This window comes from Cherax quadricarinatus, chromosome 18 (genome assembly GCF_038502225.1).
Source record: "Cherax quadricarinatus isolate ZL_2023a chromosome 18, ASM3850222v1, whole genome shotgun sequence".
Taxonomy (NCBI): domain Eukaryota; kingdom Metazoa; phylum Arthropoda; class Malacostraca; order Decapoda; family Parastacidae; genus Cherax; species Cherax quadricarinatus.
Window position 1 is genome coordinate 33,223,817 of NC_091309.1, and position 26,872 is coordinate 33,250,688.

General features: G+C 41.4%; 1 protein-coding gene across 13 annotated transcripts in view; it reads right to left on the minus strand.

The window, feature by feature from the left end:
• The window catches only part of LOC128689486 (GAS2-like protein 3), a 1,113,234-nt gene that overhangs the window by 65,487 nt on the left and 1,020,875 nt on the right, over positions 1–26,872 (minus strand). For all 13 annotated transcript variants that reach the window (XR_008407186.1, XR_008407185.1, XM_070086395.1 and 10 more), the window contains one exon: positions 19,789–19,914. Coding sequence is in view for 11 of the 13 variants with exons in the window: in XM_070086395.1 (XP_069942496.1) it covers positions 19,789–19,914 (126 nt within the window). In the remaining 2 variants the exon portion in view is untranslated. The remainder of the gene's footprint in view (positions 1–19,788; positions 19,915–26,872) is intronic.

Here is a 26,872-nt window from a genome sequence, read left to right on the forward strand (position 1 = left end):
TTACCAACGCTCTTATATGGGTGTGAAGCATGGGTGATGAATGTTGCAGTGAGGAGAAGGCTGGAGGCAGTGGAGATGTCATGTCTGAGGGCAATGTGTGGTGTGAATATAATGCAGAGAATTCGTAGTTTGGAAGTTAGGAGGAGGTGCGGGATTACCCAAACTGTTGTCCAGAGGGCTGAGGAAGGGTTGTTGAGGTGGTTCGGACATGTGGAGAGAATGGAGCGAAACAGAATGACTTTAAGAGTGTATCAGTCTGTAGTGGAAGGAAGGCGGAGTAGGGGTCGGCCTAGGAAAGGTTGGAGGGAAGGGGTAAAGGAGGTTTTGTGTGCGAGGGGCTTGGACTTCCAGCAGGCATGCGTGAGCATGTTTGATAGGAGTGAATGGAGACAAATGGTTTTTAATACTTGACGTGCTGTTGGAGTGTGAGCAAAGTAACATTTATGAAGGGGTTCAGGGAAACCAGCAGGCCGGACTTGAGTCCTGGAGATGGGAAGTACCGTGCCTGCACTCTGAAGGAGGGGTGTTAATGTTGCAGTTCAAAAACTGTAGTGTAAAGCACCCTTCTGGCAAGACAGTGATGGAGTGAATGATGGTGAAAGTTTTTCTTTTTTGTGCCACCCTGCCTTGGTGGGAATCGGCCAGTGTGATAATAATAAAAAAAATAGTGTAAATTATCTAGGATAACCTAAAAAATCCGAAGTGCTATACTTTGCTTGTAGATGTAATGCATAAGAATACCTGTTGCTTCACAGTGGCTCTCTCTGAGACAGAGAGAGAGACAAGCAGAGAGATGGAAAGAGACAAGCAGACAGAGAGATAAGACAGAGAGACAGATAATCAGGGATATGAGCTCATCAAATGTCATCCCTTATCTCTGCACCCTCGCTCATGCCCATCAGATGTCATAGCTTATCTTGTCTTATCTCTGCACAGTCTCATCTCTGCAACCTCGCTGGTTTGTAGATGAATGGTTCAGAGAACCGACATGTTGATAAATTAGACACATGTGCAACTCTTGGGTATCTTTATTGAGGAAACGTTTCGCCACACAGTGGCTTCATCAGTCCATACATAGGAGAAACTTGAAGAACAGGAGGAGAATGAGGTAATCAGTCCCTCAACCTTGAGTCGATGTGTTCAGTCCATCAATCTTGAGTAGAATACGGCAGATGAGCGGAGAAGCAGCTTATAAACCGTATGGCAGGAGAGGTGTAGCAGTCATAGGTAGTGTCACATTTGTTCAATGTGGAAGTAGGTTGTGCCCAAGAATTAGGCAAGCGAAGAATTCCTAAGTATTAAGATCCCAAGAAGTTGCAGTGTCTGACAGGTTTGTAGACTGATTACCTCATTCTCCTCCTATTCTTCAAGATTCTCCTTTGTATGGACTGATGAAGCCACTGTGTGGCGAAACGTTTCCTCAATAAAGATACCCAAGAGTTGCACATGTGTCTAATTTATCAACATGTCGGTTCTCTGAACCATTCATCTACAAACCTGTCAGACACTGCAACTTCTTGGGGTCTTAATACTTAGGAATTCTTCGCTTGCCTAATTCTTGGGCACAACCTTCCACATTGAACAAATGTGACACTACCTATGACTGCTACACCTCTCCTGCCATACGGTTTATAAGCTGCTTCTCCGCTCATCTGCCGTATTCTACTCAAGATTGATGGACTGAACACATCGACTCAAGGTTGAGGGACTGATTACCTCATTCTCCTCCTGTTCTTCAAGTTTCTCCTATGTATGGACTGATGAAGCCACTGTGTGGCAAAACGTTTCCTCAATAAAGATACCCAAGAGTTGCACATGTGTCTAATTTATCAACCTCGCTGGTGCCCATCAAGTGTCATCTCATATCTCATCTCATCACTGCCCTCCCGGATGCTTGTCACTGAACACTTGCCTTGCACATTGCTTGAAGGGAACGTCTTCATCCTCCCTCCTCCTCCTCCCTCCTCCTCCTCCCTCCTCCTCCTCCTCCTCCTCCTCCTCCCTTCTTTTTCTATACTCCTCCGTGTATCCAAAATATTGCTGGGACCTATAAATACTTTGTATATATTTCTAGACAATAGTAAATGACCAAGGCAGGTGTAAATGTCCACCTGTCAATGTGTTTGTGACAATTTGAGTACAATTTCAGTAACTAATATTAGTGTCAGAACAAAGATTGGTTATGAAATGACAAGAACTGCAATAACTTGTAATTACCAGAACATAAAAATTATATAATATAATAATGAGAAAATGGCATATCACCAACACTTCTGCAAGCGGCGGACTCAATGTTGCCGTCAGGTGAGCATTAAGTGCCAACTTTGCAGCCTCATATCTCAGTAAGTACTGACCCAAATTTTTTTTTAACCCTTTCAGGGTCCGTCCCGTAGATCTACGGCTTTACATTCAGGGTCCAAACCGTAGATCTATGCCAAAATTCTAGCGCCGTCAAATTTAGCACGAGAAGGCTGGTAGGCCTACATCTAAGAGAATGGGTCTGGGTGGTCAGTGTGCACACCATAGAAAAAATCTGGACGCCTGCATGGCGTTGTGGGAACGCCAGCAAAGTAGTTTTGTTCATAGTGCCTGGCGGCAAGGAAGCTCTCACTCCCCACTCACTCTCCGGGCGAATTTTGACTCTCCTCTTCACAACTTACAGTTCTAAGACTGATGGAAGTGGAGCTGAAGATGAATTCTATGGTTTTGAACCATATGGTACCATTGTGCCATATGGTACAAAGGCACCATATGGTACAATGGTGCCATGTCATACAATGGTATCATATGGTACAATGTACCATATAGTACATTGTACCATATAGTACATTGTACCATATGGTACAGGGTACAGGGACCCTAATGGAAATAAATCTGTCTGACTTTTTTGGGTTATCCTAGGTTCTCCAAACATATTCAAATTCAAACTTTATTCTCTATAAGTATTACAATGCTGAGTTTACAGAATTTGGTTATTGTGTGGTTTACATGTAGTAAAATAATAATTACAGAGTGTACCACTAGAATGCCTAGCATGGCTAGGCATTTCAGGCAGACTTATATTAAATCTTAGGTTTAAAATGTTACAAAATTATGAGATAAGTTGGTATTATGGCTAAGTGACTAAATACTAGTTGTGAGTTTAGCAATGTGAATGCTTTTGTTTCGGCACTATACGTAGTTTCAGTATTGGAGTATCACAGGCCAACTTATGACTAGTTAAGATTTATTATTTTGAGATTGAGATTGATATTTCTGTTTATGGTCAAATGGGTGAGTGAGTGTAAGTGTGAACCACCAGGTGGTATTCGTATTATTAGTTGACAGGGTGTATCAGGGACATAAGATGTTTTCTGATGGTAGTTTTGAAGGTGATGAATGTGTCTGCAGTTTTGGAATTTTCAGGTAGGGTGTTCCAGATTTTAGGGCCTTTGACGTACATTGAATTTTTGTAAAGGTTTAGTCGGACACGGGGAATGTCATAGAGCTGTTTGTGTCTGGTGTTGTGCCTGTGGGTTCTGTCACAACTATCAAGAAAGCGTTTTAGGTCAAGGTTAATAATGGAATTTAAGGTCCTGTAGATGTAAATTGCACAGTAGTAAGTGTGGATGTACTGAACAGGGAGTAAGTTTAGATCTATGAAGAGTGGGGGGGGGTGTGTTGCGAGGGATGGGATTTGGTGATTATTCTTACTGCGGCTTTTTGTTGGGTTATTGGCTTTAGGTGTGTTGCTGCAGTTGAACCCCAAGCACAGATAGCATAGGTGAGGTATGGATATATAAGTGAATGGTATAGTGTGAGAAGGGCAGTTTGTGGCACGTAGTATCGTATCTTGGAGAGGATCCCAACCGTTTTGGATACTTTTTTGGTTATGTGTTGGATATGGGTGCTGAAGTTCAGGTTGTTGTCGAGGTATAGGCCTAGGAATTTGCCCTCATTATGCCTGGTAATTAGAGTGTTGTCGATCTTAATGTTAATTTGCGCATCTCCTGCTCTGCTACCAAACATAATGTAGTAGGTTTTGTCAACGTTAAGCGTAAGTTTATTGGCTGTCATCCAAGTCGATATTTTGATCAGCTCCTCATTAACAATGGTATTGAGGGTTGCAAGATTAGGGTGAGAGATGACATAAGTCGTGTCGTCAGCAAAGAGAATGGAATTCAGGCGTCGAGATACGTTTGGAAGATCATTGATGTATATGAGGAAGAGGAGGGGACCAAGGACACTTCCCTGCGGAACTCCAGTATCAAATGGCTGTGTTGTTGATGCTGTGTCTTTAATGGTGACATACTGATACCTATTAGTAAGGTAAGATTTGAAATATGCAAGTGCATGGCCTCTTGTACCATAATGGTCAAGTTTGTGGAGTAGGATGCTGTGGTCTACTGTGTCAAAAGCTTTTCTTAGGTCAATAAAAATTCCTAGTGGATATTCCTTATTTTCCAATGCTGTGTAAAGCAGACCTAGCATTTTTATAATTGCATCGTTAGTGCTTTTTCCTGAATCCAAATTGGCAGGGGTTGAGTGTGTTTTGTGACATTATAAATGAATATAGTCTCCTGTGCACGAGTTTCTCAAAGATTTTGGATAGCAATGGTAAGTTTGATATTGACCTATAGTTGTTTAAATCTGTAGGGTCACCACCTTTATGTATTGGTGTAACCCTTGCCATCTTGAGTAGTTTCGGGAAGGTGCTAGCTTCTAGTGACTTGTTAAAAAGCAATGAGATAGTATGCGAGAGGACATGGGCCCCACTCTTGTACAATAATGGTGGGACATGAGACAGATTCCGAGTTATTTTTAAGTGACTTTATAATCTCGGTGACTTCCGTGGGCTCAGTTGGAGCAAGATAGAAGGAATTTGCTGCTAAGTATGATATTCTATGTAACTTTATTTGTGTATAACTAAATAAACTTACTTATGATGCCACATGCACTTGAGTAAGTTTATTCAGGTGTACAGAAATACAATTACATAGATTATCATACATAGCAGCATATGTATAAAATCCTAGGATAACGCAAAAAAGTCAGGGTGACTTATTTTCATAGTTATCCCTGTATCTGTACCATATGGTGTCCTGTACTGCATGGTACCCTTTACCATATAGTACAATGTACCATATGGTACCCTGTAACATATGGTCAATAGGTGTTGGTGGCATGAGACACCAGCCAAGACTGAGTGAGCGGCGACGCAAGCTGCTAGCTACTGACTCCGCAGTTTCCGAGACAAAGTGCTTTGTCATCCACCTCAAGGAACACGTAAAGTTCCTGTACACTTGTAAATATATAATAGAACATTACTAATATACAACATTTTTGCATATTTTTGTTGTAAACAACTATTGTAAACAAAATAATAATGAAAATATTAGTGTGTTTGTGTGGAATACAACAGTACCATATGGTACAATGATCCATATGGTATCATTGTACTGTATGGTACAATGTACCATATGGTACCATTGCATCATATGGCACCATGGTACCATTACACCATGTGGTACCATAAGGTACCATTGCACCATATGGTACCATAACCATTGTATCATATGGTACCATTGTACCAAATGGTGCCATCCTACCATATGGTACCATTGTATCATATGGTACCATTGTATCATGTGCCATATTGTACCATATGGTACCATTGTATCATATGATGCCATTGTACCACATGGTACCATTGCACCCTATGGTACCATTGCACCCTATGGCACCATTGTACTATATGGTACCATTGTATCATGTGCCATTGTACCATATGGTACCATTGTATCATATGGTGCCATTGTACCATATTGCACCCTATGGCACCATTGTACTATATGGTACCGTTGTATTCAACACAATAACCGCACTAATATTTTCATCATTTTGTTTACAAAAAACTTGTAAACAAGTTTTGTAAGCAATATAATGATAAACAAATTAGTGCAGTTATTGTGTTGAATACAATGAGTGTACACTTATACAATATACATTATACTGGTCTCACAGGCCACAAATGTTATTAGAAAAAGAAAAAAATAGAAAAAAGAAAAAAGTATAAAAAACATAAAATAAAAAAATGGGATTTTGCGGAAGTTACTGATGTTGCCGCCACCCGGTCATTTTGGGTCAACTTCCCACCGCTGTATCTCGGCAAGTACTGATCAGAAAAAACTTTTTTTTTGTCTTATTACCTTCACAAAAATATACCCTTTAATTCTGTAAGAAAAAATAATTTTTTTTTTTCAAAATTTCTTGGACACTGGAGCACCACTTCAGATTTTGGCCTTGGACCCTGAAGGGGTTAATCCTGTAATGCTTAGAAAAATGTGCTCTTTATTTTCATTTAAAAAATGACTTTTATTTTTCAAAATATTCGGGGCACTGGGGTAGTGAACGTATATATACATTTGGACAGTTTAAGGGTTAAACTCCTCCGTCATCAATTCCTCAGAGTGCTCCTCAATGAGCTCGTTCACACCACCTTCATCCGCCACCATGCCCATGGACTTTGAGGAACACAATTTCCTCCACCACCGCCACTTTGGGTTTGAATCCTTCGAAGTCCCTTTCGGACACAACCTCAGGCCACAGTTTCTTACACACACAGGTCAAAGTCCTACACATAACCTGCAGTTTTTCTTTTAGAATTTTATGCGGCTTAAAGGCTCTGTGGTTTTCTGAATGATATATGAGCAGCAGCTTGATCTTGCAGTTGCCACTCACATTGGCGCACAGTGTGAGGGTTAACCTATCCTTCGTGGGTTTGTGGCCTAGCACCTTCTCTGCATTTACGTAAGTCTTCCTTAGCATCATCTTCCAGAAGAACCCTGTCTCGTCAAGGTTGAAGACTTGCTGAAGGATGTATCCTTCAGCTATCACTTCTGCAGAAGTTTGGAGGTAATCCTCTGCTGCCTTCACATCTGAGCTCGCTGCCTCACCATGCCTGATGACAGTGAATGCCGGTCCTCCTTTTGAAATTGTCAAACCATCTCTGACTGGCTTTAAATGACTCTTCCGACGCCTCGTCTGTTGAATTGCCTGGGGTCTGCTGCAGCAAATCAGTGTAAATACCTCGTGCATTTTCACAGGATACCCTCCATCATGGTATCTCCTGTGAGCTGCATCTCCATCAACCACATCATCAGCAGCAGCTTCTCCATCTTTTCATGGACAGAGGTCCGCAGCTTAGAAATTATTTTAACACCCTTGGCTGGTGTTATAGCCTTTATCAACTCCTCCTGCTTTAGTATAGTACATACCGTAGAAGTAATAAGCTCAGACTGCCTTGCCAAGTTGACTACACGCACACCTCGCTTGTGTTTTTCTATGATTTCATGCTTTAATTCGATAGACATCATCCTCTTCTTATCAGCACTGTCCTTTGCACTTACTTTATTCGGACCCATGGTTAGGAAAAAGAAATTTGGCAAAACTGCACAAAACGCAAGCACAACATGAGAGATGCTTCCATGGCGAGGTAACCACGTGCACTAAATGAGTGAGACGCGGGATGCTGGGCAGATGTTGTGGCATTTGCTGCGCCACTAGTGGCAGCATATCTGAAGCTTGCTTGCAGCTCGAAGCAAAAAATCGACTGAGCGATGGCTTGTAACTCGGAAAACTCGTAAGTTGGGGTACTCATAAGTCAAGGTACCACTGTATTTCAGAGTTTTTGGTCTCTACCCAAGAAATTTCTCGGTGATACCATATTATCCATTAATTGCCTTATGCCTGAGGCATTGTATATTATGCTATAACAAAGCGTGTAAAGTTATTTTTCATTTTTACCATGGCCCTTGTTTTTTATTTTCATGATCATTCAGTTTTTCCTTTTTGTTGGTGATTGATACTTTGAATTGCTTTAATAAAGAATGTACAATCCTGTGTGGAAGTCTCTTCCAGAAAGTAAGATAATCTGGTTGGCTGGATTCTGCCTTGGCATATGCTGGAGTGGATACAATGCAGTCGGTATATAGTGGAACCTCTACTTGCGAGTTTAACCCATTCCGTGACCTTGCTCGCAACTGGATTTGCTTGATTGGAGAGTCAATTTTCCTCGTTTAAATTAATTGAAATGCAATTAATCCATTCCAGTGGAATTCTATACTTCAATAATTTCGCTAATATCAACTCTGTGGCTTATTTATCTATCACAGTTCATCTAATATGAAATAATATAAACAATATAAATAACATAGAAACCTGATATATACTCTAAAATGAATAAAATATGTAATTCAAGTAGTGGTATGGGCGGTGTCGGCGGTGGATGAGAGTTTGTCTGGAGAAAATACTTCTTGAATAATTTCACTAATATCATCTATATGGCTTATTTATCTATCACAGTTCGTTTAATATGACATAACAAACAATATAAATAACATAGAAACCTGATATATACCCCAGAATGAATAAAATGTCATTATACATGTGGAGGCGGCAGCAGCCGATGAGAGTTTGTCTGGAGATAGGACAAAATACTCCTTGAATATTTTGCTATCATCAACTTTATGGCTTATTTATCTATCACAGTTCATCTAATATGAAATAATAAACAATATTAATAACATAGAAACCTGATATATAGTCTAGAATGAATAAAATGTCATTATGTAACAGGTGGAGGCGGCCAAACCACTCCCTCTTTCTTGTGGTAAACACTGCCATCTAGTGATGGCCTTTTGAAGTCGTCTGTTATTATAATTGTTAATATTATGTAGTACATTATTATTATATATGTATTATTATACATATTATTATTGTATTATATTATACTAATATTATTATATGTTTTATTATTATTATTATTATTATTATTATTATTATTATTATTATTATTATTATTACAATGCAAATAATTTAAAATTTTTATTCATACAAAAAATTTAAGATTTACTGTTATGCCATATTGCAATAATTGTATAAATAATGTCAAACCATTCACTGCTGCATATTGGAATTGACAGTGATGTCATTTGTTTACTCTTGAATATAGCCAAGCAATGGAGCATTTTTCCTACGTTGAGCTCAATTTCAAGGTACTTTTCATCGTGAAAGCAATCAAAATCATATCTATTTCTGTAATATATCTTCCAATCTATCAAATGAGACCAAGAAAACGAGAATACATCCATAAAAGCCATACGAAAATACTGCTGGGGTGGCTAATTGCTGAGAAGTGAACTCCATTATTTATGCTCCGATTTCTTTCATTTTTGGTGTAAGTTAAGAAACGTCTTTCCATCATACATTGCCCAAGTTTCAATAAGATAGCCCAACAAACAAATGAGATAAAATTACCTAGGTCAAGAGCAAGAACCCCTCACCAGTGTTGAGGAACCTGCCTTGAGGTCTGCTTGCTTATGGAAATTTTGCTCGCATATGGAAGGAAAAAATCAATCCATCGACTGCTCGTATTTGGAAAAACTCACACATGGATGTGCTCACAAGTAGAGGTTCCACTGTTTGGCCAACATAACACAAGCCATCATTACTCCTTACTGGAAAGGATGGAACACTGCAGTGCAGTATGTCTACCTACCTGGGGAAATGTATTTTATGCATCAAAGCAGTCTGTATGTGTATATATTATATACAGTTAGTACAGTGGACCCTCGTCCAACGTTGGCATCGTCTAACGTTAAATCCGACTAGCAATACATTTTAACGCAAAAATTTTCCCTCGACTAGCGCTAAAAAACCCGACCAACGCTATTCGTTCCATTCGAGACGCATCCACTTTGGCCTGAGCATGCCTCACTTGTCCTGTGGGTGCCATTGTTTACAAGCCAGCCAGCCACCACGGTCCCATCCAAACATACAATTGGAACATTTCATATTATCACAAGTCCTAATGGAAGGGGATTCCCCTTCTAAACACTAAGGCCATCAACACACTCCCCTCCTCCCATCCCATCAATCATCACCAGATCTTCAATAAAGGTAAGTGCCATGAAGCTGTGCATGTCTTCTTCAGTTTGTGTGTATTAAAATTAATATTTCATGTGGTAAAAACAATTTTTTTTTTTTCATACTTTGGGGTGTCCTGCACGGATTAACTTGATTTCCATTATTTCTTATGGGGAAAATTAACTTGACTAACGATAATTTTGACTAACGATGAGCTCTCGGGAACGGATTAATAGCGTTAATCAAGGGTCCACTGTATTTTGAATTTGTCATGTACAGCACTATTCACTGCTGTCATTTTAATCAATGTTCAGCAAGATTGTCAATTTAAATGAACTTTGTGCAGATCATCACAACTATATTCCATTAGCTGGATTTTAATTTGCTTGCTTAAACAGTGACCAGAATGCCAAGGGATGCATTTATTTATGGTAGTTACTCTGCATACCCTATCCTAGTGCTGACATGGTACAGGAGCATTGCAGACAGCTTACTGTCACTGCAATATGGTAGCTACACTGCTGCCCTATAAATTATGCCTCTTAATGTTTATGCTTAATAAATGCATATAGTAATTGATTGGTTTTAATTTCCTATGATAAATATCATTTATGAAATGGAGCTTCTCCAATTAATTTAATGTGATTTTGTTCATTAACTGATTTATACTCCTGGAATTATACTTTACCAAAATAACTAGTTAACTGGTTTTACCCTACAAGTGGTAGCTTGTTTATAAATACTATGCTGTTCTTAGCCTACTAGCTAATTCATTGTACAAGGTGTGTGGAGCACTGCAGTAGGCTCACCAGCTCCTGCAGAAAAGAGCTTCATGGTTTCAAATCTGCTTCATAAATTTTTTATTGAACATTGAGGTAATTTGAATCCATAATCTCCAATAAAATTGGAGATTATTGGCTCTTTCTTCAGTTGCCTCTTCTTCTTCTGTTGGGTTTCAGGGCCACTGACAGCATACGCCGTATTGAGCCCGGCCGTCCAGTGCTAGGAGAGGGAATATCGACCAAAGTGGAAGAATGTCTTGACTAATAACTATGTATCATATGTCTCTGATATGCCCTGAAGCCAGCAGGAAGGAGCGGTACAAGCCAATATCCCCTGACAGTCCAGAGGGCAAAACCCCTCCCAGTTGAGGAGGACAGGTAGAGTGAAAGTGTGCACCCCAATAGTGCGCAAGGCCACACGGAGAGTAGTCCATGCAGAGTGATAACATGGGCACCACAGCAGGAAGTGTTCCATCTCAGGCTGTGAGGGACACCACGGGCAGTATGGAGAGTCTGTCATCCGAAGGCGATATAGATGAGCCACCAGTCGCGAGTGCCCGACTCGAAGGCGAGTCAGTGCAACGTCCACTGAGCGGTTGGGATGGCGAGCCCAAGGGCAGGGGCCATTAAAAGTTTGGACAGAGCCCAACGCTGAAGAAGAGAGAGAGTGCGCAAGGCCCTCTTGCCACTGATGACGGATTTCCTTCCAAACAGCCCTTGTGAAATCACTGTGGCCCAGGGCAAGAGGGGTAACAGTAGGAAGTGTGTGCGCGAGGGAGGCCGCCCGATCTGCCACTTCATTGCCCCAGATTCCATCATGGGTGGGAACCCACTGAAGGGAGATGCTCCAACCTGGGCTCCGCAAGAAGCACAGGAGGAGAGATTGTGTCTGACGAATGAGGACGAGCAGTGATCGTGGACGGGCAGAGCACAAAAGTGCCAGGGAAGATTGGGAATCAAAGAGGACCAATGGTTGTGGGGGAATGTGATCTAGGACAAAAGCCAGAGCCTGGTGAATGGCGAAGAGCTCCCCTGCCAGAACAGAATGAGCAGGGTCCAACCACCATGTTTGACACAGGGAGAGATTAGCGAAGAAGGCCACAGATGTAGAAGCGGGGGAAGACTGTGCCGAGCCATCTGTGTAGATGGAGAATGAAGAGCCATACGTAACAGAGCAAAACTCTTCAAATAGAAATGCAACTAACTGAGGGGGTTCCCTGTTCCTATAGTGCCAATCCAGGTGAATGTATCGTGTCAGGTCCAGCCACGGGGGTGCCAGAGAGTGGAGAGGGGAGGGAGTCATCACAAGTGCAGGAAGAGTAAGGCAGGGCAGGGAACGCTGGGCCCTGGCTACAAAGGAAGGCCGAGCCAAACATGGGGGGACAGAGGCTGTCTCCCACATCTGTGAAGAGAGGTGACAGGGGTGAGTACAAGGCAGAGAGGCCATATGATGGAGTCGTAAACAGTTCTTCGCTGTCCTCACCGATGAGAGGGGGACTATCCCCGACTCTGCCTCCAAGGCTGCGATAGGGGTGGAGGGGAATGCCCCCAGCATATTATGGATGGTTGAATTCTGGAGAATGTCTAAGCGATGAAGAGAAGAGGAAGAAGCCGAGCCATACACCTCACTCGCATAAGTGAGCTTGCTGCGAACCATAGCTATATAGAACTTATAGAGGAGGTCTCGATCCTCCCTCCACTTGGTGCCAGAGATCCGGCGCATAAATGCAATGCGACGTGCGCACGAGAGGTGGAGGGCCGCTATGTGTTTCTTCCATGTCGAGAATGGTGCATCTAAGGTGACTCCCAACCAACGATGAGAAGATACCAAAGGGATTGGCAGCTGGTTCAATGAGACTGATGGAAGAGTGGGGAGTCGGTGTCTAGTAAAGCATAAGAGCTTGGACTTAGTGTCACTAACCTCCAAACCCCAGGTGGTGGCCCATGATATGCATTGCATGGCACCCTGAAGTGTTTCCTGTGCTGTCAGTAAAGCTGGGGCACTGCACATAAGGGCCACATCATCCACATATACCAGGGTATGCACTCCCTGGATGGAAGGGAGATCCGACAATAAGACAGAGAAAAGGAGTGAGCTAAGAACAGATCCCTGGGGCACTCCCCGGTATACAGGACAGGGTGAGGACAAAGCGCCACCCACTGCTACACGAAAGGTCCTCCCTTGCAAAATGTTGCGCATCCAACAGAGGGGAGCTCCTGTCAGCCCCATGCGGGTCAGCTTGAAAACAATTGCTGTGTGTGATGCAGAGTCAAATGCTCTGCATAGGTCCAAAAATGCAGCCAAAAGGAACTCCCGGCATTCAAATGAATTGTGCACAAGCTGTGTAAATTGAAGCAAAGGGTCGAGAGTGGATCAACCTTCTCGGAAGCCACTCTGGTTATCAGGCAGGAGGCCATGTTCCTCAATCCACCAAGAGAGACGAGTAGCCACCAGTCGTTCCAGCACCTTACCCAAGCAGGGCAGTAGAGCAATGGGCCGGTAAGAGCTCGGTTGGGTATCATCCTTGCCCGGCTTTAGAATCGGAATCAGAAGAGTGTGTTTCCACATATCAGGGACGACACCTGTATACCAGCTGGTATTGAAAACCTCCAGCATAGCTTCTGTACAGGAGGGAGGTAGATGTAGTATAAATGAATAGGGTAAGTTGTCCTCCCCTGGAGAAGAGCGGGAAGAAAGTTGGGAAAGTGTCCGCTGCAGTTCATGGGAGCTAAAGGGAGATGCCAGTACCTGGCAGTGAACCTCAAGTATGGCAGGTGGCAAAGGGCACGATTTGATCACCTTAGAGGGTAGAGGAGGAGGAGGAGAAAACATAGGACCGAAGAAATTTGCAAGTGTCTCTGCCTTGTCCTGGGGTAAGAGTGGGGTCACTCCTTCCCCCAGCAGGGGAAAAGTACTTACAGAACTTGATCCCAACATGGAGTGGAAGAAACCCCATGCCTGACTGGCAGAGGTGCGAAAAGAATGCACGTTTCGCTTGGAGGAGGGTTCACCGACAAAGAGCGTCTGCCCTTCGGTAAGCCAACTGCTGAGTCCGAGAGGGTTGGCACTGCCACCGTGCCCACGCTGTCCGACGTGTCTTCACTGCTTAGAGGCACCCATCATTCCACCATGGAACCCGGGGGCATGAACGGGAGAAGCTCCCGGAGACACAAAATGAATGCGAGCCCGCCTCGTGCATGGCCCCTTGCAGACGCGACAGCCTCATCCAGCAAGAAGTCCTGAGGCAGGCTGTAATCAGCAAGGGCCTGATTATAGTTTGTCCAACCAGCCTGAGTGATTTTCCACCGTGAACGAACTGCCGTCACTGGCACTGCTAAGGCTTCATTTGTAGAAGTAAGGACTGGAAGATGGTCACTCCCCATGGAGGGGCCTACAGTAACAGCAGCTGTAGTAAAATATCCACACCCAAGAATGAGGTCTAGGGTAGAAACTCGCCTGGTATAAGGATCCACTCTAGTCTCCAAACCTGGTGGTGTGAGCAACGAAAGGTGAGATGCAAGGAGGGTTTGGAACAGGGCCCTACCTGTGGGATTTACCAATCCCAAAGAAATGGATGGCTCCCAGAACTGGTGCCTTGCATTAAAGTCTTCTATCACAAGCGTAGAACCATGGAGTTTTCCAAAGTAATAGGTAAATTCACTGTGTGTAACCGACCTGCCCGGATTATAGATCAGGAGTATGTTGCACCACTGAGTGCCCAAGGCAACTCTCACAGTCAGAGTTTCCAACACTCCACTCTCATGGGCTTGGAGAGAAAGGGTCATACTCTGGAGCTGGTTGCGTACAAGAAGAGCTAGGCCACCTCCGCTGCCTGCAAGGCGATCCCTACAGTAAACAGTGAAACCAGGCATCCGAAGAGAATGTTGAGGGCGTAACCATGTCTGAGAGACCCATCACCAGTGGCTGTACCTCATCCAGATACCTCTGAAGGTCTGGAAGCTTCCCCAGTACAGAACATGCGTTCCAAAGAAGAAAAATAGAGGGGTGAGAAAGGTTCACGTATGTGAACTAAGCAGCCCAATAAGGTGAGGGAGAACCGAGAGACATTCAGTCACAAAAGAGGTGCCCTGGAGGTAAGAATGTAGCACCTCCAGCAGGAGGAGGATAGGATGAAGGAATAAAGCCCAGGCAGGCGAGAGTGAGAAAGCAGGACCTTCAGACATGAAGGGTCCTGGAGTGGAGACAGGCCAAGGCTGGGGTTGAGGAGAATTGAGGGGGGGGGGGAGTCGGCTGCGAGATGGGAGGCTCCGGGTCGGGTATGATGTCCATCTGAACTGGGTGGGGCTCTGAGCAACGAGTCGATTTGGGAACTGTACCACCTCGACGGGAGGACGTGCATTGTGGACAAGGGGGAGGTATGTGCAATAATTTCCGCAATGGAAGCCGGGTTCGAGGACACCCTGAGTTGATGTTGCCCAGGGGGTGGGGAATCCTCTAAAGGGAAAGAGAGGTCTGCAAGAGCCCCAAACAGATTTGTAACAGGGATATTAGCCCTCACAGCTGCGGAGTACAGATGTCCTGGCCGTGTTGGTGTTGGGGAGACTCCCTTAGTGGGGGGCACTGGAGGTGAAGGAGGAAGGGGCTGATGGACTGTGAATGGCTTTACGGACCACAAGCAGGAGTTACATTCATCAAGCGAACAAGACTGGACCCTGGCTGAGTTTGCCAAATCAAGAGCCTGGCGATATGCCGGGCAAGATTGGGAGGTAACCTTGTGGTTCCCTTTACAGAAGTAGCACGAAGCTGGGTGGGTACAGGTAATGCCGTCTTTAACTACTGGGTGAAACCCTCTGCAGTTCGCACATTTTACCTTACCACGGCAAGACAACTCTCCATGCCCAAAAAGGAAACATTTCCGACACATGAGTAAAGGAAAAGTATAAGGAAGAACAGGAAATCTTAGATTGCCAAAAGTCATAAATTTCGGGAGAGCACCCGAGAAACATACATCAACCATACGAGATTGGGTAGGATGATTTGAGAGGCTCCAAACCTCCCGCTAACCTAAGTCATCACCCCCACTGTGAACCAATTCAGAGTGGATCTCCTCATCTGAGAGGGATGTAGAAATCGGTCCAATTCTGCCGTAACAACAGCCAGTGGCGAGGATTGAGGAGCAGACCTCCCAGCAGACAACATTCCACCTACCCAGGACACGAATGGCATTTAGTGGCAAATTTTAGCCAGAAAAGACTTACGATGGAGCCGGAGCCTTAGGGCTGCACCCCTACCAAGTTGTTGGACACCCCCATCTATGCAAGCCTTGCTGAAAGGAGATCCACTGATGGCGTTGGTGATGTCCCGTGGGTTGGTGAAGGGCGTACCGCCATCCTTAGCATGCACAAGAACCACCACCACCACGTCTGGAGTAATGTGAGGAGGAGGAGCATAGTCTGGACAAGTGGTGGGTTGGTGTTTTGGGCTAGACAGGGGCCTGGCACTGTCGTCAACCTCAAGGGCCCATTTGTTTATCCCAGTAGGGGGCGCACTAGCCATATCTTGGTCCAACGGTAGTGAAACAGTTGTCAACTGTGTAGAGACAGGAGGGGGGTCCCTCTCTATGGGGGCGAATGACATCTCAGTCGAACCCCCCATAAATGGGCCACACAACACTGCCTGATGGAGAAGACAATGACAACTCAAGCACACAAGAAAAGAAAGAATGTGAAGCAGAGCTTAAACAGGGCCTACACCACCAATAAACAACTGAGGAACCTTCAGAAGACAGGTCCACACTCCAATGCCGGCCGAGCTCTTTCAGTTGACTCTTCTGAATGATGAAATAAACACTTAATCCATATATTCCTCATAGGAATGTAAACCTGGCACTTATTGAAGCACCACATAGTGTGCTTGTACAATAGTGTATGTACCATTTTTTTATAATAACTTCGAAGATGTGTGTGTATTCACATAAATGTTCTCGTCTATTTTATTTAAACTTAGGTGGATTAAGCATAATTATAGTTGGGCATTATAAAGTGATTCTTTACATACCTCACACTTTAGATGCAGAAGAATCTCCAAAACAGGTAATAACACATGTGCAGGATAACCACAGTGAAAATAGCAAAAGGTTCTCCATAAGTACTTTCGCATATGTTTGCTATTCATAATGTCCAAATTACAGCATCCTGACAACTTTCAGGGTTCAAGCACCAAACATTCCACCTCCAGAACTCTGGAGGCAGGATATTTAGTACCAGTGTTCCTGGATTACTTCATTAATCACATTGCTCCTCCAGTTGTTAAGGACATACCAAAAAAAATCACTTATATATAATCTAATATGCTCACATGCTCACATATACTGGATGCCTAAGCACCTGCCACTATAAAATTTTCTCTGCCTCTTTTCAACTCTTTCTTGGACATCTACACTACAGCCACTATATTTTTATTAATGTTAATATTAGCTTCATACAGTTCTACAGTGTTCATCATTAAAGTATGATGGGTTTAAGGAACCTGACATAATTTAGTTTTCAATATGTAATGCCCTACCCTGGTATATTTATCAGTGAGACAACTTATACTGGCCTGGTAACTCAAAGCGGGACTTCTCCAGATTTCCTCTGGCTACTGGCTAGATTCTAAGTGCCTTCTGGGCTTGTATGGTGCATGAATTTGTGACCTTTGCCCCCCCTGCACCATGTGATCTTGAAATTTGAGTTTGTCTGATACTTTTGGCTTTTGATGAATTATGGGCAAGACTAAGTCGCTGTCATATGACAGTTCCAGATGTAACTGGATTACAAAAGGCAGACCATCAAATTAAGGAAATAGAAGTCAGCAATGTGCATGAGCATCTGGTGAGTACCTGGTGGTGTCAGCTTCTTCTGGACAGTGTTCATGATATTGCCCACACTAAGAACACATCCGGGAAAGCACAGAAAAACTTCACTACCGTTAACTATACTAACGTACCTAGAACTGATCTGTTACCATTTGCCCAAATCTTTTGCTCACTGTGGTGAGAGTTTTTTGTGGAAAACAATTCTAATTGTCACACTAAAATTTGTTGTTCAGTGGCTTTATGACTGTGGAAATAAGTAACCACTTTTGATGACTGGCCAGGAAACTTCCAGGACATGAACTCCATTTAGAGCCTCTGGGCTCAAATATAGTATGGAGGAAGGATATCAGCTCTCTCCCGTGACTTTAGGAGGCAGTTGTGAGTTGTGGCTGAATTTACCCCATGAAACCTTGAAGAATGTGTAAATCACCACCTACACAGTTCAAGAATAACATAAAGTACAAGGGATAACCTCTTGTGGTTAGGATTTTAGAGGACGCTGACATACTAAAATGATGAACACAGTACATTACCACATCCTCTCATCTACTCATTTTCTAGTGATGGTGTAGTAATATTAATCAGTACACCATCTAAATTTTTTATATTCTTGATTCTTGGCATAATATTGACACAACATGGATTTCAGACAATTCCATTGTCTCCACTCACCTCTAGCTGCAACACTGAAAATGTTATGCATGATATCCATATAAAATTGTTGGACTACTATACTGATACATAACCTGTTTAAAATCCATTAACCCTTTCACTGTTGGTGCCATAGTACTACGGCTTAGGAGTCAGTGTTGGTGCTGTAGTACTATGCCAAAATTCTAGTGGCTTCAAATCTAGCGGGAGAAAGCTGGTAGGCCTACATGTGAGAGAATGGGTCTTCATGGTCAGTGTGCAGTATAAAAAAAATCTGGGAGCCAGTGGTGCATTGTGGGAATGCCATTTCAGTAGTCCTTGTTCAGCATGCCTAGCGGTAAGAAATATTCGACTCCCCAGTGAATTTGGGACTGCCCAAGTGATAGTTCTAACACAGATGGAAGTGTCAGTGAAGATGATTTTCATGGTTTTGAGGAGTTTGTGACTGAAAGCAATGCCCAGGATACCAGATACAGATAGTGAAAAGGGAAGACAGTGTGGGTTTTGGGGAAGGCAGCTTGGATGGTGGGGAAGAAAGCATGGATGGTGGGGATGATGGTGTGAGTGGGGAAGGCAGAGTGGTTTTGTGTAAACAAGTTTTGTGAACAATATACAGTGGACCCCCGGTTAACGATATTTTTTCACTCCATAAGTATGTTCAGGTGCCAGTACTGACCGAATTTATTCCCATAAGGAATATTGTGAAGTAGATTATTCCTTTCAGACCCCCAAACATACACGTACAAACGCACTTACATAAATACACTTACATAATTGGTCGCATTTGGAGGTAATCGTTATGCGGGGGTCCACTGTAATAACAATGATTGTGCAGTTGTGTTGCATACAGGCCACAAAAGTTACTTGAAAAAATAAAATATGTATTAGAAGAGAAAAGAAAAATAGAATAAAAGTAAAACTAATATTACTAAGTGAGTGGCAGTTGCTGATGTTGCAGTAAGCAGTTGACTTTGTCAACTTCACGCCTCTATGTCTCGGTGAGTGCTGATCGCAAACTTTTTTTTTTTAAACAATCAGAAAAATATTCTTAAGATTTTGATAAGATTTTTTTTTTCTTCGATACTGAGAGCAAATTTGTGATCAAAGATCTCGACAGTGAAAGGGTTAAGGAAAATTCACAGAATTCCCAACACTCCTGTTAATTTTGCTTGATCATCTATTATGATAAGTTTCATCTGTCTTAGGTTTCTCTGCTGACACAAACATTGCTACTTACCTAAAATATTCACTTCCTACATATTTCTTTCAATATGTATTTTTTTTTGTATTCACTTTCAACTTTGTTGCATGCATTTCTGAAATCCTCCACTTGTCATCAACTTGTATCAACTTTATGAACTGGAAATTTATATAAAAACATTCTTTGCAATTGCACCTTTCTCTCACTAGCATTCACAACCCTGTCTAGACATAAAACTACAATAACATAACATATTTCAGACTTAGCATCACTTTTACTAGAGAATATTCCCCTTGTTTCCTGAGTGTATAGTAAATGTTTTTTTTTGGTCAAATACTACTATTGAAGATTTGTTACCAAAGTTCAGTACTGTTTATCTCTTCCACCATGGCTGTCCAACTTACCAGTAGGCCTGTACTTGAGTACTTACCCTAACATAGACATTTCTGCCACAAATCTCATACTTGCCATCTGCTACCCTCTTAACATGAGATTTGATACAGTCAACCTCTTTGCAACCACAGTAGCCACGAGTCTGGTTTGCAATGTCAAGAACCTGTAAATAAAAATAATGTACCTTAACATTAATCTAGTAAATATTCATTCTTGCTTTATCCTCAGTTCCTTAAAGATATTGCACATTTCATTTACAAAATTTATTTCTAAATGAATATGTAACTTTAGGAACTTGTATATTATAATGAAACATTTATGGATTTTACTCTTTTTCTTAAATTGGTATGAAAAGTAGCTATATTTTCTCTTGCTCTCCTATGCAAAGAATACTTTGTACTGTCTCTAACCACAATATTTCCTGGGCAGCATTTCCTTTAAGATTTGTCTTTTACAAAATTCCCTAGATGGAATTCTGCTGCCTTATCACATACTCCATACACATCATTACTGCTTCCATCCTATACCACAGACATCAGTTTGATTGTTTCGTAACTCAAAACTGGCGGTAGAAGACTGCAGGGTGGCACAAGCACGCTGTGAGTAAGGTCTGATAAGTGGCTACTATAGTTGAACCCTTTTAAGTGTAAGGTAATGAGAGAAGAAAGACGGGTAGTATTCACATCCTGAGATGTTACAGGAAGAAATGGAAAAAGGCACTTAGGTACAGTTCAGGACATTTATTAGAGGAAACATTTTGCCGCAAATGGCTTCTTCAGTTGTAATCAGATTAGGATTGAAGAAGCCACTTATGCTGAAACATTTTCTCTAATTAATGTCCTAATGTCCCCCTGGAATGCAGGCGGGAGAGATACATGATTATATACACCTGGAAAACCCTAGAGGGACTAGTACCGAACTTGCACACGAAAATCACTCGCAACGAAAGCAAAACACATGGCAGACGATGCAACATCCCGCCAATGAAAAGCAGGGGTGTCACGTTAAGAGACAATACAATAAGTGTCAGGGACCCGAGACTGTTCAACTGCCTCCCAGCATACATAAGGGGGATTACCAATAGACCCCTGGCTGTCTTCAAGCAGGCACTGGACAAACACCTAAAGTCGGTACCTGACCAGCCGGACTGTGGGTCATTCGTTGGATTGTGTGCAGCCAGCAGTAACGTCCTGGTTGATCAGGCTCTGATCCACCAGGAGGCCTGGTCACAGACCAGGCCGCGGGGGCGTTGACCCCCGGAACACTCTCCAGGTAAACTCCAGATCTCCCCAATCCATCTCAACTTCTTAAACCATTTCTGTTTGCAGACAACACTACTAATGTCTACTCACTAATAGCCAGCTATTCTAAGAGACATTGTAAATGAGCTGCTAAAAATATGTACTTGTACTTGGATGATGACCAACAAATTCACTCTCAACATAGACAAAACATACTTCATGCTATTTGGAAACAGAGCCTTAAGTATCCAACTTAACATATCGATAAATAGTTCCCCTATTATAAGACACACTTCTCCTTGGCTGTAATTATAATTTTCATTCCCACATCCAGCATATATCCAAGAAAATTTCCAAATCAGTACGTATCCTTTCCAAGATAAAATACTACGTACCCCAAACAACACTCCTTACCCTATACCACTCTTTAATATATCCCTACCTCACCTATGGTATTTGTGCCTGGGGATAAACCACAGCCAACCACCTTAAACCTTTAATAACCCAACAAAAAGTTGCTGTGCAAATGATTACCAGCTCCTGTGCCAGAAAGCACACCCCACCACTTTACAAAAGCCTGAATCTACTAAATATACGAGACATACTATATATACAGAACATTAAATTCCAATATAAACCCTCCACTTAAAGTTGTTCTTGATAGCTACAACAGAATGCACAGTCACAATACAAGGCAAAAGGTACTCTTTGACATCCCTTGTGTCAGTCTCGCATAAAGATAATATAAAGATTTTATTTCTTGCAAGGTTACAATGTGTAATTTACAGTTTTGATTTGTTAAGTACAAAGAAAGCCACTATCATGCTGGGGCATTTCAGGCAGACTTAATAATTACTTTTGCCTAGAGAAGACGAATGGTTAACTTTTTAATAAATCTTTATTTTATCCTAATACTAATGTGAGGTAGTCAAAGTGGAAGTTTATAACTATAATAATCTTGAAGTTGCACAATAAGAACAGTATTACAATTAATGGTTCAAACAGTAATACTGTTTCATGGATTGGCAGATATTTAATAGATTAGAGGTCATATAATATTTGGGAGAGTTGCTTCAAATGGTTAGAAGTTGTTTTGGTTCGTTTGGTTGGTATTGAGGGACGAGACGATTTTTAAGCATAGCCCTAAATTTGTATGTTGTCAGGGGATCCTTCACTGGTTCAGGTAGTGAATTCCAGATCTTCGGATCCTTTATGCGCATTGCATTTTTGCATTACTTAATTTTAGTCCCTTATATATTTTTTTTCCATTATTTTAGCTTTATATAACTACCTTAGTTCATATATTCACAATTGTTAAAATAATCAAGGTGCTATTCTCAGGTGCTAAAGTGTAATAAGTTCACTATTTTGCCATTATATTCCAAAGCTCGTTTATTTGATTACCACTTTATTGTTCACCACAACTTATATTAGTCCCTTTTATATTATAATTTTATATTATAATTCTAACTTTAAAGAATTACCTTTAAAGTACTACCTACTATCATATTCCCAAGCTCCATTATTTGATCATCACTTTATTTGTTCACCACAAATTATTTTAGTCCCTTTTATATTGTCTCCTTTATTTTAGCTTTAAAAAAAACTACCTTAGCTCATTATTTTTACATTTGTTAAATAATTCAGGTGCTATTTTTTAGCTTTAGAAGATTTACTTTGTTTTATACTTAATTCTAACTATAGATTCACTACAAATCTTATGATTACAAGCATTGATCCTGATACCAACCTCTTATTGAATGACTTAAATGAATCAAACAGTTACTGTAATTACTACACAGCAGAACAATCAAAGGCACTTCTCAGAGCCAACAAAAACATAACTGTCTTTAACTACAATATCAGATCTTTAAGCAAGCATTACGATGACCTCATAGCATTACTAAATTCCTTGCATGCCAATATGTCCATCATTACACTAACTGAAACCTGGCTGAAGCCTGATACTACAGATGTCTATGCCATTCCTGGTTACACAGCCATACACAACTGTAGGACAGATCAGCAAGGGGGTGGCACAGCTATATACTACTCAGACCAACTAGAATGTATCACTAATACTTGCACAAGGGATGAACATGGGGAATATATAATAGCTAAATTCAAATCCAAATACCTACAAAAACCTCTCACATTGATAAACATCTACAGAGTTCCACAGTCAAACATTAGCCAATTTAGTCAAAACCTAGGAAGTATGATAACTGATGCACGTATGATAACTGATGCACGCATGAACAAAGATCACTTACTACTCTCAGGTGACTTAAATATAAATCTCCTGCAAGACCAGGACCCACACGTTACTGAATTCACAAACACGATGAGTAACTGCATGTTGCTACCAACAGTAACAAAACCTACAAGAGTTACGGAGACTAGTGTTTCCCTACTTGACCACATCTGGACCAACACCATATCCCCTTTAAAATCAGGCATAATTACAGATAATACCACAGACCACTACCCTACTTTCCTCATAACAACTCTTGGTAAAATACCCCAAGACACTACTAAAGTCACCTTCAGACTTCACAATGAGGCAGCCATTAATAACTTCACAACAGCAGTAACAAACATTGAATGGCACACTGAGCTAGAAATCTATACAGATATTGACGAATGTTTTAATAATTTTCTAAAAAAGACCCAATACCTCTATAATAAGCACTGCCCTAAAAAAACTAAACAGATGACAGCTAAGAGACTGAACAGTCCCTGGCTAACACCCAGCATTCTCAAATCCATAAATGCAAAACACCGATATGAAAAACAGTACAGAATGGGTCACATAACCAGAGACCAAACAAAACATTACTCGTCAATCCTAACCAGCCTGATAAGAAGGGCAAAAAAATTGTATTATGAGAACAGATTATCCAACTTACGAGGTGATATAAAAAAGACCTGGAAAACCCTATCTGAAATTCTGGGAACAAAAAAGATATCACGAAATAGTGAAATAAAATTAGCAAAATCATATCAACCCCAACTCCCACCAACAGAAACAGCAAACAGACTCAATGATTTCTTCTCCACTATAGGACAAAACCTTGCCAATAAAATCCCAAGCTCAGATACCCCACCAAATGACTACCTCACTGGCAACTACCCGAACACACTGTTCCTAGCTCCGACTAACCCATACGAAGTCTCCCTTATTATCAATGCACTAAAAAACAAGGCAGGAGATTTAAATACCTTGCCACCCTTTATATACAAAAAAGTGTCACAAGTGCTATCACCAATCATTGCAACACTCTTTAACAAATCCATTGAATCCTCCACCTTCCCTACAGTTCTCAAAATAGCAAGGGTCACCCCGATCCATAAAGGAGGAGACCAAACAGAGTTGAATAACTATAGGCCAATATCCAATTTACACCCTCTCTCAAAAATCTTCTAAAAATTAATTCATAAACGAATCTACTCCTACCTCATCTCCCAAAACATACTCAACCCCTGCCAATTTGGATTCAGGCCTAATAAAAATACTAATGATGCTATTATACACATGCTAGAACATATATACACACTGCAATAGAGAAAAAAGAAGTCCCACTGGGGATCTTCATTGACTTACGTAAAGCTTTTGATACAGTTGACCATGACTTGCTCCACGTAAAATTGTCACACTATCGTATAAGAGGGATCTCCCTCAACTACCTCAAGTCATACCTCAGCAACAGAAGCCAATATGTGTACGCAAATGGGGCAAGCTCTTCCGCACAACCAATTACAGTTGGTGTCCCACAGGGAAGTGTCCTTGGCCCTCGTCTCTTTCTCCTATACATAAATGACTTGCCAAATGCTTCGCAATTACTCAAACCCACACTATTTGCAGATGACACTACATATGTCTTCTCTCACCTGAGCCCAGTCACGCTAGCCAATACTGTAAATACCGAATTACAGAAAATATCTACCTGGATGAGGACTAACAAACTTACACTAAACATTGACAAAACCTACTTCATTCAGTTTGGTAACAGAGCTACAGGTGTCCCTCTTAACATAATGATAAACGGATCACCTATCACAAAGCTAACAGAGGGAAAATTCTTAGGAATCCACCTCGATAATAGACTCAAATTTCATACACACATACAACAAATTTCTAAGAAAATTTCCAAGACTGTAGGCATACTATCGAAGATACGGTACTATGCTCCACAGTCAGCCCTCCTGGCCCCCTATCTTTCTCTTATTTACCCCTATCTCACCTATGGAATTTGTGCATGGGGCTCAACAACAATTAACCATCTCAGACCACTAATTACCCAACAAAAGGCTGCAGTTAGAATGATAACAAATTCTCACTACAGGCAGCACACTCCACCAATATTTAAAACATTCAACCTACTCACCATACAAAACATCCATACTTATTATTGCACCTATTACATACATAGAACACTTAACTCTGATATTAACCCTCCCCTCAAACATCTTGCCAACCTCAACAGAACACATGACCATAACACAAGGCACAGATCACTCTTTGATGTTCCTCGTGTCCATCTCACGCTATGCAAAAACTCAATGCACATTAAAGGCCCTAAAATCTGGAATTCATTACCTGTAAATATAAAAGAAACACTACCTGTTTATAAATTCAAGTCTCTTCTCAAAGATCACTTACTCACCCAAAACCAAATAAATACTGAATAACTGAGCCTTATAAATTGTATATCTTAAATGTTTCTCACAATTATATCACATTAATGTTAAACCTAAAACCCAATCTAACAGAATACTCCATTCGACTGAATGTACAGCAATGCATGCAACCATATGACCTGTCTTTGTAATACTCATTTGTGCTTTATAGTTATCTGTTTACAATAATGTCTTATCACTGATTTCATCATTGCTTAGTTAATCTTAAGTTAATTTTAAGCCAGCCCATAATGCTATGCATATAAGTGGCTTTGGCATGCTGCTCTTACCTGTATTTTTTGTACCTCTGTATGTATGCTCAAAATTACTAAATAAATAAATAGTGCGAGACTGACATGAGGGATGTCAGAGTGCGTTGTGCCTAGTATTGTGACAGTGTTCTTTTGTAACTATCAAGGAGATGTTTAAGCGGAGGGTTTATATTGATGTTTAATGTTCTGTATACAGTAGACCGTTATTTAACCCTTTCAGGGTTTCGGACGTACTAGTGCGGCTTACGCACCAGGGTTTTTGACGTACTAGTACGCCTATATTCTAGTGCCCTCAAATCTAGTGAAAGCTGGCAGGCCTACATATGAAAGAATGGGTCTATGTGGTCAGTGTGCACAGTATAAAAAAAATCCTGCAGCACACAGTGCGTAATGAGACAAAAAAAACTTTGACCGTGTTTTTGGATTAAAACAGCGACTTTGCACTGTATTTTCATATGGTATTTATTGTTGTATTCTAGTTTTCCTGGTCTCATTTTATAGAATGGAAGACATATTACAGAGATGATTTTCACTGGTTTTACAATGAAAAGTACCTTGAAATTGAGCTCAAAGCAGCTGAAATGTTCGATTTTTACCACAGTTCAAAAGTAAACAAATCATGCTAAGCATCCAATACACGTCAACTGGTGAGTCTAATATTCTTTCACAAGTGCGCTGATATTATTTATACCATTTCTACACTAATGCAGTAGTCTGCATAATAGTAAATCTTCTATTTTTTGTGAGAATAAAAATTCAAAGTGGAAAGCAAAAGAATGTAAGAGGGGCATGGGGATGTGACTAATGAACAGAGGAATTGTTATTTTAGTGCCAGGAATGTCTTTCTTGTTTATTCTGGACCCTATTTGGAAATTGGCATCTTTTGAAATTTGTGTGAAATTGGCAAAATTGCTAAATTCTGACCACT